Source organism: Schistocerca americana, chromosome X, assembly GCF_021461395.2.
Source record: "Schistocerca americana isolate TAMUIC-IGC-003095 chromosome X, iqSchAmer2.1, whole genome shotgun sequence".
Lineage (NCBI taxonomy): Eukaryota > Metazoa > Arthropoda > Insecta > Orthoptera > Acrididae > Schistocerca > Schistocerca americana.
In genome coordinates this window covers 592,221,945-592,234,802 of record NC_060130.1, presented here as the reverse complement: position 1 = coordinate 592,234,802, position 12,858 = coordinate 592,221,945, and the positions used below count along the sequence as shown (strand labels likewise).

Genomic DNA, 12,858 nt, shown 5'->3' with positions numbered 1-12,858 from the left:
GAAATCACGTTGTCTAACGCCGCACTAATATTTAGCGCTGTATGCTTTTCCGGGAAACGGAATGTCTCGAGAGCTAAAGCTTTCAGGCACCAATTACTGTTAATGAAATGACCAGTTACAGCAATATATGCCTCACTATTGAGTCAGGTCCAAATATCGGTCGTTAAAGAAACACATGTAGAGTCTTCCACAGCCAAGTTTACAGCCTCTTTCTGTTTATGGTAATCAACCTCAATCATGAGGCGCAACTTTTTTCGATTTGGTATCGAGTATTGTGGGTCCAACAGTGAAACAAAACGTCGAAAACCAGTGTCCTCGACGATTGAAACCGGATGAAAATCGTCTTTTATCATGGCCACTAGTGCTTCATCTAGCTGTTGTTGTTCTCTATGAAGAGAAACGTAAGATTTAGATCAGTGCTCCTGCAAGGGGATACGTTATGCTCGACAACTAGTACAATAAAATTACATATCGTATCGTGCAAAAACTAGGATAGTATAGGTTTGATTTTGGGGTATGTTGTATGTTATGGGAGTACGATTAAAAAATCAATGTTTTTTAAGCGTGGCGGACCGCTTTGGACACTATCCGAACTTTTGCACGGAATTCACCTTTTGTACCATACGTACCTGGATATTTTGTCTCCCTCGCACTATTGGAAGAATGAGCCTCTGTACCCATGGACATCGCTGTTTTATTGCTCGATAAATTGTGCAGTTTAAGATATCTAATAAATGCCCGTTGTATTTTTTGATACATTACGGAGATTTTTACGACAAATGTTGCAAGTAACGTTATCTCCATCCTCTGTAAAGTATTGTCAGCACCATGATGTTCGTTTTCGAGTGTCCATAATGATTTGAATATCAACTTTACTCGAATGAAACCTGAGACATACTAGTTACGAGCACAGCGAGCAGCGAGCGTGTTTGTCTAGCGGCGGCATTCGGTTCATAAAACAACAGCAGCGGCGCGTATGTTGCAGCCAACTGGCGCGCAGCGGCACACGCCGCCGAGCCGTTTCTCGTGAGCTTCTCAAGAATTGCTTGAGAGCTAGAGACTCGAGGAACTCTCGGTGCGCTCGAGTCGCCGCGCCTCGCCATGCCATCACTGCCTATTGCTGCCTTCGAGACGGCCAGAGGAGAGCCACCCTTAGAATATATAAATAGCGACGCATATTATGAATCTATGGACCCAACTGCTAGCATATAATAACTTTGATGTTGTTTGTAAACTAAATCTGAGGCGCCCTTGATGCACTGGCCTAAGGGCTTGCAATGTTGGTGTTGAAGCGACTGGAGAATTTAAGATTTGGTGCTTTTAAAACTTTTTTTGCGCGGACTATGGCTGATGAAAATTCGTTGGGTAGCCTGAAATCCAATCCTCACTATCAAAAATATGCAGAAAAAATAAAAGAACTTCAAAAGTAAGTTACCGGCAGTTTTTGTAACTATTGTGCCTCATTTTTTTAAAGTACGTATTCTGCGGGCTTTTGTTGACTATTATTATGACTTGTTCGACAGACACGAAGAATACTACGGGAAAGGCTATGCTAATTGTTCACTGGTTCAACTATCTATGTTGTTCAGAAGTAACAGCCGGCCGAAGTGGCCGTGCGGTTAAAGGCGCTGCAGTCTGGAACCGCAAGACCGCTAAGGTCGCAGGTTCGAATCCTGCCTCGGGCATGGATGTTTGTGATGTCCTTAGGTTAGTTAGGTTTAACTAGTTCTAAGTTCTAGGGGACTAATGACCTCAGCAGTTGAGTCCCATAGTGCTCAGAGCCAGCCAGAAGTAACATTTGACAAATTCTTCGCCTTGTAAAATCCGCAGTAATTACAGTGCAAATGATGTGGATGTTTAAAGTGTTCGCTGTTGATTGATACTAACCACGTATATATATTCTAGGGAATAATTTTATTGTTGTGCGTTAATAACTTACTAGGATCACTCTCATTTGCCAAGTAATGTAGGTTAAAATATTTTTGTAGTTTTAATCAGCAGTAGAGTAGCACACTGTGATGAACTGTTATGGTATAATCGTGTTCGTCCATAAAAGCTTAAGAACTTGATTTCTAGTCAATATTCTGTCACTGTAAAACGAAATCGTAAGTTTAGTTATTGAAACGGTAGTTAGTTCTGATATTAAAGACTAGATGATGATAATAGCTTTAAGACAAGAGGAAAGTGAATAGTTAGTCAGTTAGAAGGCTGTCGCAGGAGAATTAATTTCCAGTGGCAAAGTGTTAGTAGTCCTAATAGTTACTATAGGTCAATTGTGTTGCAGTATTTTTGTCCTTTCAACATTTCTGAAGACATTTCTCAACAAAGGAATTCGCTGGGGATGTTAATTCTCCCTTGTACAAACAGTGCAGTTATTGTTTAATATAATTTGGGATGTTGGATTATATGCAGAACTGGAGATACAGTTGCATTTTCCATGCAGCATCTCCAAATGAAATGAAGAGGAAGAGAAATAATACACCCATTATGTAGTTTTTGGCGTAGGCTCTGTGTAACAGCTGATGTAATGTGGGTGTAGATGTTCGTGACACTAACATGAAGCAGTTTAGAGGGAAAACCTAAATCTAGATGGCTGGGACCCAGGTCCTTAAGCAAGAGCCCAGTATCCTAAACTTTGTGCCAATTCAGTGCAAATAGTGTCAGTCAATACGCTGATCTATGTGTAGCTACCATTTTTAAAGAAATTGGAAACAATTGTATATCTGGACTTACGTTAGATGAGTTTCTCTGTGAGATTTGTATTTGTTCTGTATAGTGTTGTATCTAGCATGAACACACATTCTTCAAGTTATCACATGGCAATATATTGTTACTTGGGGTACCTTACTGTACCAGCATTATTTGCAACTTGTCCATTTGCATTCATTTTATGTGAGAGAATGGTTTTCTTTATGTTTATAGACGTGCCTGATATATTCACAGGAGTGGTACATGAAGATAGATATTTTCAATTTAAGAAAATGTCTTCAATACTATCTCCATCTACTCCAGCTCCATATAGATCTAGTGAACAATATGATCTAAGCCACCAACCACAAGAACTAAACAACACTGTAAGCAAAGAGCTGAACTGACATCTACAGCTGGAATATACATACAAATGAAAACATTAAAGATACCATCCACTCAACGTTTGATGTCACAGTTCGGAGAGTATACTGTTAGCTCGTGTTGTTCACTAACTGCCTCATCATGCATGGCTGTAAACATTGTATGAGACAGCACGTTGACATCTGGATACAGAAAGATTCGTCGGTATGTAGAGCTGTAGTGGAACTAGTTCAGTTGAAGGAACCCATTTGCAAAAATAGACAAAAAGTATAATTTCCTCTACCATGAATGTTGTCAAAAATTAAGATTTAGTTGAATTATTAAATAATTGGAGAAGATGCGAACTTCATAGGATGATGGTGCAATTTAGTAAGTGAGCTCACCAGTATTTTCTTGTTTGTCATTTACGTAAGGAAATTACATTACTCTTCTTATGCACAAGTTCATTTGAGCAATTATGTACGGACTACCTTTCTCATAACTTGGAATATGTAATTTTTTCACGTGAATGTTGTCCTTTGTGGTCAAACTACTATAAATTAAGTCCTTCATTTTAAGTAAACATAATTTTTAACCAGTGAAGCCTGACATGTATGGGGGCAGAGACACCAGTCTTAGTGTGGTTTATTATTATTTTTTTTAAATGTAAAAACTTTTAATGGGTAGATTGCAATTTTTCTATCACAATTAAAGTTCGGTAACTAGTTTAGGTTGCTATCTGCAACCATCTTCATGTTGTTGAAAATAGAAAAAGGTTGTGAATAACCATTGGAAAGCATCATTAGCTGTGTTAGTGCATTCGTAAGTACCAAAACAATAACAGAATGTAGTTGGAAATGTCACCGCAAGCAAGCCAGGTTATAGACGGTGATTTCACAGGTTGACGGTCATATAGGAAATTGTCCAGTTGCACAAAAAGAACTTGGAGCAAAACTCATTACTTGTGATATTATTATAGGTATTATCGTGAGAACAGTATATGCAGTGGTTCCAAAAACTGTCAGCTGTTCCATAGCCTGGGTTACATTTTTTAATTAAATAAACAGTTTTTTAATGTCGAAACATTTCCTTATTGTTCCACCATGAAACTTGACATTGCATCAACTGCAAATACTGTTGTATACAATTAAAGAGTGTTACAATAACCTGTCTGATGATGTGGTAGGCAAAGCACTTGAAGAACTACCAAAGCACAACTTTCATCACAGCTGGGGGAAAAAAAACTTTGGCAGTTTTTAACTCATTTTCCTGTAACATATTTTCAAGATTTATATCCCCTTGTATGGTAAAACTTTTCCCAATTTCTGCAAAATTCTGACAGCTTGGACAGCAAATATCTGTGCATTTCCATATGAGCCTGTAGTTTCAATGGCACCCATAAATTATTAACAGTATTGTTGTTAGGGAATGCAGTGCTAGTGTTACCTTGCCACTATTGTGCCAACCAGAAAAACTGAAAGTTACACTTATTGTTTCACAATAAACACCAGCTATGTAACATAACACTGGACCTGCATTCGGGCAGACAATGACTCAAATATGTGCCTGACCATCCAGATTTACGTTCTCTTTTAATTTCTGTAAATTGCTCCAAGCAAATGCTGGGATGATTTCTGTGAAAGGGCATAGCCGATTTCCTTCCCCAGCCTTGACACAATCTGAGCTTGTGCTCCATCTCTAATAACCTTGATGCCAGTGGGATGTTGAAGCCTAATCTTCCTTAACATTTTTGGCCATGTGATATGTGAGTTTCTGTGGTACTACCGCGGCGCTGATGATCGTACTGTTGAGTTCCCCACAAACCAGTCATCGTATTTTTGTGGTACACGGGTCTCTTTGACAAATAGAATATTTTAGTGAAAAAATACAAGTACACATGCTTAGTCACATGACCCACACATCGCAATTAGGAAGAAACTTTTTGATGTGAAATATGTTGATTGCACAAAAGTTAGACAAATTTCCTAAAAAATAAATATATTTATGTGGAACTGACAATTTCTGTTCAAAAATTTCTGTGCAGTGAGAAAAGAGCTTTAAGGGAGAAACAGTGTTAATTTACATTTGAAAATGCCAATACTATGTGATGCTCTAGCCCTAGAAATGCCTGTCAAAAGCTTTGTTGCTATCTATTCAGTCCTCTAACAAAAAAGTTGATTGTTCGCTGTTGTTAGCTGCTGGGAGACCCCAAGGGATAAGTTCATGTACTTAATTGGGAAGTGTCGCATTGTTCACACATGTTGGCACCTTGAATCAGTGGTGACGTGTGTGTTGTGCTGTAGAGGCACCTGTTGAATGTTGGTAACCACCACGAGTGTGTACAAAACTTTAGTATTGTATTTGCATTGTTGATTATGAGAAAGGGTGATATCCAGCACCACTACTTCATATGCACCTCTCAAATAGCACCCAGAAGACTGTTGAGTTTAACAATGAGAAGGAGGGTTTGTACGCCGACTACTGTAGTACCACTGCCCATAGTGCTCCTTGTAATGTGATTTCACATTACCATCTAACATCGTGACTGTTGTCAGGTCAACTGAGAGAAGTTCTGCTTGCAGTACGTCAGTGTAAAAACTCTCGTTTGTTGCTGAAAGAGTGACCTATTAGCAGGCATTGGTTTTTGTAACTTCATGACTTCTCCTCTCATATCTGCTGCTCTGTGGGAGGTGGCTGTGGAACTGCACTTCATTGTGTATTTTTGTATGTGAATACTACTACTTCCTGTAGTAATGCCAAATAGTGATAGAAACGTAAACTGATCCTCAGCAAAGCCAAGTTGACTAATGACAATATTTAACTGTTTTCTAATGTTGAAGTAAGTTATTAACTTGTTATTACCTCTTCACTCATTTTGATACTTTAGGCATCTATTCCTAACTTGTTCAGTTACTCGTGAAATCGATCAGTTTTGTGGCAGGGTGAATAATTTAAAAACAGGCAGTCGCTGGCATGCTGTGTTTACTAAACCTTGAATGTGGCTCTCAGTCATAAATTCCCCCCCCCCCCCCTTTAATTTTTAGGCCAAAAGTTAGATGATACATTAAAAAGAATATTATATGGTTGTGGAAGGATTATCTGAGTTCTGTGAATAATTCAACTCCATTATACTGGAGTATTAGAATCAATGCAGACACACTCAGATAAGGGTAATGAATTCTCCACAGCTGTATAAAATGGTGTCTTTCAAATGTCATTAGAAGACTCAGTGCAAAGGATAGTGGTATTTTTTATGCAACACTACCAGGGCATCTCACCCACAAACTCAGACTTTGAGGGAACTTGGCTTATTTATTCTCCATATGTATCTAAGTAACCACACCATATTTTAGCATTATATATCTCTCTGATTCCATTTTATGGCACTTTAAAATGTGGAAATTTTGTTTTTGATGTTGTGGTGCCACAAAATGAAACCTGTGAAAATTTGGAAAATAAATGACCATTTATTTATTTACGATCCAAACTGCATGAAGTTACTATTTATTACAAGGACTGTAAAAATACTTAATTAAAACCATGAAAACATGGAAAAATGTAAACTCACTTTTTGTATTTTATTTTGTAGAAAAAACATAGTTCACCATTCCATTGAAGATCACGTAAAAGAAAAGTGGTAACCCGTAATTTTTTTGCAAAATAATTCTCAAAGCATGGGCTGTAACTTGGGAAAATAAAATTGATGTTTTTTTTTTGTTTTGTTATATTTGTGAGGGGAAGTTAAGCAGGACTAATGAAAAATATATACCACAGAGGATACTGCTACAGAATGCAAAGTCTTTGGAGAAACCTAGTTGCAAACTACAAATTTGCAGAGAAAGCTAAAAATACACTGTAAAACAGTGGTCAGAGGAATGCAAGAGGCAACACAGCAAATTCATGAAGAGATTCTGGGAAGAGAATAAGAAAAAGAACTGTCAGAACAGTCTAACAAGTTCAGATGCACTCTTCAACTGTTCATAATGGAGAAAGAAAGAAAGAATGAATGAATGAATGACTAAGAAAGATCCTAACCAATATACTGTGACAAAAATGAAATTTTAAGTGGTTCTAGTAATAAAAGAAACATTCTTAACCAAGAGTATTAAAGAAAGGGTAAAGTTATTTCAATTAAGAAAAACCACATATGTGGTAGATGTAATTTACAACAGTAACATTTATTTTTCTGAATATAGCACTTGAACTCTTTTGACAAAATTATGTGTGTTGCTCAATGATATTTTATGAGTGTTTCGGTATAAGGGACGTGTGGTATCCAGTAGCTTGCTGTGGAGTACTAAAGTAGTTGTGTTTTATTCAGTTTGATACCCTGTCATCTTTGTTTCTGTGAAAATACATCAACAACAGTGAAATAGCATGAAATATGCAACTACCAAAGTTAGGGCAATATGGAGTATAGAGAAACAAGAGACAGGACAACCAACCACAGAAGAGGATAACATTACTATTCAATTGAGTGGAAGGGTTATAAATGACAAGTCACAGGTAGCAGATGTATTTAATAATCATTTTTTAAACACAGTAGAGAGCATAGGGACCAACAGTTCAAGAGAAAGATCCCAAAAATATGTTGAAGAAGTAACTCTCATAAAGTTACGTCATATGAATGAATGAACCACCAACTTCTGCTTCTGAAATTAAGAGGGCCATACATTCTCTCAAGAATAAAAGCTCTTCTGGTTTTGATGCTGATTCCAATGGAGTACTGAAGATTTGTTCCCATATAATAAGTCTGGTACAGTCCGAAATATACACTGCATCACTAAATCAAGACATTTCTCCAGAGAGACTAAAATATGACATTGTTAAGCCCCTCTTTAAGAAAGGTGATAAGAGAGACATCAGTAACTATAAACCTATTTCACTGCTGACATCAATTTCCAAACGTTTTGAGAAGGTGACGTATTCTAGAATAGTATGTGATGTATTCTAGAATAGTATCTCACCTTGCCAACAATAATATCATCAGCAAATCACAGTTTGGGGTTCAGAATGGTTGCTCTACTGAGATTGCCATTTACGTGTTCACACACCAGATATTACAAGCATTAAATAACAAAATAACACCGGTAGGTATTTTCTATGACCTGTCCAAGGCATTTGATTGTGTGAAAAATAGATAAATTGAAGTTTTATGGGATTGATGGCATAGCCAACCAATGGATCAAGTCATATCTAACCAAAAGAATGCAGAAAGTTGTACTTAGTAGTAATTCAACTAATAGAATCCAGGGACATAATTCTGACTGAGGAGAAATCATGTCTGGGGTTCCCCAAGGCTCAATCTTAGGTCCACTACTGTTTCTCATATATCTAAATGATCTACCGTCTAATATACAACAATCAGAATTAGTTCTTTTTGCATATGACACCAGTATGCATACAGAAATGGAAGAAATGGTGAACAAAGTTCTCCAAAGTGTCATTCACCGGTTTTCTGTGAATGGTCTCACCCTGAATTTCACAAAGACACATCATATTAATTTCTGGAAACAACTTAGTTCAGCCACATTTGCATGTAGAATCATAGCAAATTTTGGGGAAAGAGAAATCAGTAAGTGGACATATTTTGCTTATTTTGATTCAGTAATGTCATATGGAATAATGTTCTGGGGTAACACATCTTTAAGAAAGGTGGTCTTCATTGCCCAAAATTGTGCTGTAAGAATAATATGTGGTGCTCACCTGCGATCATCTTGTAGACATCTTTTTAAGGAGTTGGGCATTCTGGCTACTGCTTCACAGAATATTTATTCCCTCATGAAGTTCATCATAAATAATCCACTACAGTTCAAAAGGAACAATGAGATACATAATTACAATACTAGAAGAAAAAATGGCATTCATTACTCAACATTAGGGTTGTCTTTGGCACAGAAAGGGGTGCACAGTGCTCCAACAAAAATTTTTGACCACTTACCCAGTGATATAAAATGTTTAACAGACAGCAAGGTAAAATTTCAAAATAAACTGAAAAAGTTTCTCCTTGACAACTCCTCCTATTCTGTAGAATTTCTATGTTTGTAATGGATAAAAAGTGATGGGTTGAAATTGTTAACTCAATGTGTATATCTTGATCTTATTTCAGGGAAAAAAATAATTATTATATGGTGATGCTTAGAGTACAAATAGATGTACAAATTAATGTGCAGTATGAATGTAAAATGAGTCGTTTCACATCATGACAATTTATTATGCAAAATGATCCATAGTACATGAAAGTAAGTAACTAACGTACAACTGAGAACACAGAGTAATGCAAAAGTAGTGCAATGTGCATTGTATGCCGCATAACTACTGCAGTAGATAAACTTGTAATGCCAGTGACTGTGAAGCTTGATTGCTCCATTATATGTCTGTATTGTTGAGTTCTTGAGCTCTGACCCCAAGGATTGCCATTCTAATGGGTGGGATTCGTGCACCATTTGAAGATGGATTAACAGCTGAGGCTGTAAAGTAATTGAAAGGGAATGAAGAGAAGTTCTATACCATTCCGTGCCAGCCAGTGTGATAAAAATTACCATTTGGACTATACATTTTGTCACTCAGCATAGCAATGGAAGCATTAGTGTGCCCACTGCATCTTGGGCATATTTGGTTCCTAGACAGTGAAAGCAGGTGTAATGGGATTCATGTTACCAATCCATCCTGCAGCAGACAGGATTAAATTATTATGACAGACAGGCCTCTCATTTCTCCATCTTTTAGCCACCATTGTGAATGAAGTCTCATGGTCCTTTATTGTTATACAGGAAAGGTGCATGTCATTCTCTGGTACAATCATATTTCATTACTCATCTCAGCTTACGGCTTTCTTTTGTACTCTGGTTCCACACTCGAACTCATAATTATCGTAGACATGTTGTCTGTATCGCCAGAATGATGTGGTATAGAGGCTGATATTCTGACTGATATTCTGCTCTGTTAAAACTCTCTGACATGCAGGTATAGTCCCTTTTGAATTTTTTAGGTATTTTCTCTTATGTTTATATATTGTTTGACAACTCTTCAGTGATTGAATTTGATTTAACACTGAACTTTATTGTTACACAAGAGGTAGTGCTATGGAGCCTATCTGTTGGCCATCTTCTTGCTGTGTTAATCAGTTATTGCTAGTACACTCTTCATGTCCTCTGGAGTTGGATTTGTTTGTACTAAAGGGACTGCCTGCACTACACTTGTCTGTCCTCTGCTAGTGTATTGGGCGCACTGTGAGATCTGCATCAAAAATAAGGGCAGCTCATTTTTTATTATTGCAAAGTAGGGGAGAGTGTGTCCTGGATATGATATGTGAGTTCGGGTGGCAATTGTTGAAACAAAGGGATTTTTTGTTACGGTGAGATCTTTTTATGAAATTTCAATCACCAAGTTTCTCTTCGGAATGTGAAAGTGTTTTACTGCCGCCAGCCTCCATAGGAAGAAATGATCATCATAATAAAATAAGATAAATCAATCTCCTCCTCTCCTCTCTCTCTGTTCATCTCCCCCACCTTCCTCCCCCCCCCCCCCCCCCCCCCTGTCTCAGTCCATCTCTTCCTCCCCGTCTATCTGATGCCGAGCCTTGTTTATTGTTATTGTAAATGAAACTTTGATTAGGAGTTGGAGTCACTTAAAATGAATGGGTAAATCGGTTGGGATCATAGGTGTATGGGGTTATGAGAGAGACCTCTCCAGCTGCTGGATCTGTGAGGGTAGTAGGTTCAGTGGCAGTATTTCACATTGTTTAAATCTGTGTACATGTAGTATTACAAAGTCTCTGACAATCTCTATTCCATAGTAGTATTTTAACAATAAGCTGATAAGCCATAAATATAACTTTCCTGTATTCTGTTAAAACTGTCTACTAGGAAGAAAACAAAGCAACTCATTTTGTATAAAATGTTTGTTTAGAATTATACATAAGGGGAAAAATATATGTGGGAGAAGCAGTTTGTCTAGTGGTTTAAAGTCCCTGCTATCACAGTCAGAACTAACTTTCACAAAGTCATTTTTAATGGAAAACCTGTAAAAAACATGTAGCTTATGTCTGTTGAATGTTTATTAGAGTATCTTGTAAAACAAGAACTTTGACATTTTTGCTAACACTGTAAAACAATGTTTTGTCTTTGTGTAGTAGTATAGATTACACATTTTTTTCTAATAAGTTTTATTGTTGTAGATCATCTCCCGATGAATTTCTTGAGCGAATGGAAGCTCTTAAAAGTAAACCTAAAAAGGTGAAGGATGCTGTTAAAGGCAGAGAGTTCTCAGCTATTTCATCGCCGAAAGAAACATTGGATAGCACTGGTGCAGTGACCACATATAAACAGAAAGTGAGCAGTTTTATAAACATTGGTAAGCTAGTCAGCAAATAGTTTAAGTACTATTTATCTTGTCCTACATATTGCCTGCAACAATTAGACAGGAAAGATAAAATTAATTGGCTACTAAGAAGCACTTTAGTTTTTGAGTTTTAAAAAAGAAGTAGCATGATTTCTTAACCAGTTTACGTATGCCATCTCAGTGCTTATGTGACACGTAATTTGATCACAGGAGTGATTTTCAGTATTTTGCAAAATTCTTGTAGTTAGGCATTATTTACTTCTTTGTCTTTAGTTATTGTTCACATCTCTACTTACTAGTTACATGTTCCATATCTAATTTTACTGCCTCGTTTGTCAAAATGATGTGGAATGGGACAGTTTTTAGTGTGTGTATAAGTGATCAGTGTTAACATTAATGAAAACATTATTGTTTAGTCCTTCTCTTGCAACCTGAGGTTTCTTTCCACTGCAGCTGCCGTGGCACTTTTTTCCCCTCTAGTCTTAAAACCACTACTCTTCAATCACTTTCTTTAGATTAGATTTAATTTTCATTCCATAGACCCAAAAATGAGATGATTCTCGTAGGTGTGGACAAGTCAGAAAATATAACATAAAAAACATAAAACATCTGAATGTAAAACTCACTACCCTGATAATTTTCTAGGACCTTGTCAAGATAGGTGAATACATCACAGTAAACTGGAACTGCTAATATTTACAGAATTAATACACTGTCAGAATGAAACATAGTTATGCACTTTTAACAGATTTATCATACAGTAAATATCTAATCTTGACTGTTGTGACCAAGTGCTGTCAAAACTGAAATCTAACACACATTTTTAGTTAAGCTCATCTAACAGTCCCTGTTAAGATATTCATGTGTAAAGTAAAAGGAGTTGCCTATCAAAAAGTCTTTCAAACTCTGTTTAAACTGTGCTTTATCTGAAACCAAGTTTTTCATGGTTGCTCACAATTTACTAAAATGTGTGTTCCTGAATATTTGACCCCATTTTGGACCAAGGTCAGTGATTTTAGGTGTTCATATAGATTGTTCTTATTCCTAGTATTGATACTATGTATTGAGCTATTGGTTGGAAATAGAAATATATTACTTACAACAAATTTCATTAAGGAATAAATATACTGAGACACAGTGGTTAGGATAGAAAGTTCCTTGAAAATGTTTCTGCATGATTTTCTTGAATGTACGCCACAAATGAGTCTTATTACATGCTTTTGCATGCTTGGTTTGATGAGTTGCCTCAGAATATGACCCTCTGTGACGTAATAGAATGAAAGTAAGTAAAGTCTGAAAGTTTTTTTATATTTATATCTCTAACATCTGACATCATTCTCACTGCAAAAACAGACTTGATAGACGCTTCAGCAATTCTGTGGTACGCCCTTCCCAACTTGAATTTATTATCAAGTTGTAATCCCAGAAATTTAACACTGTCAACTTCTTTGCTCTGCATGTCTT

The 12,858-nt window shown here is 36.8% G+C and overlaps 1 protein-coding gene across 1 annotated transcript in view; it reads left to right on the top strand.

The window, feature by feature from the left end:
• The first annotated feature begins 1,208 nt into the window (after window positions 1-1,208).
• Window positions 1,209-12,858, top strand: part of LOC124555280 (ATP synthase mitochondrial F1 complex assembly factor 1) — a 65,295-nt gene continuing 53,645 nt past the window's right edge. Inside the window, exons 1-2 of the mRNA XM_047129152.1 lie at window positions 1,209-1,426; window positions 11,231-11,384. Coding sequence (XP_046985108.1) covers window positions 1,278-1,426; window positions 11,231-11,384 — 303 coding nt within the window. The 5' untranslated portion in view covers window positions 1,209-1,277. The remainder of the gene's footprint in view (window positions 1,427-11,230; window positions 11,385-12,858) is intronic.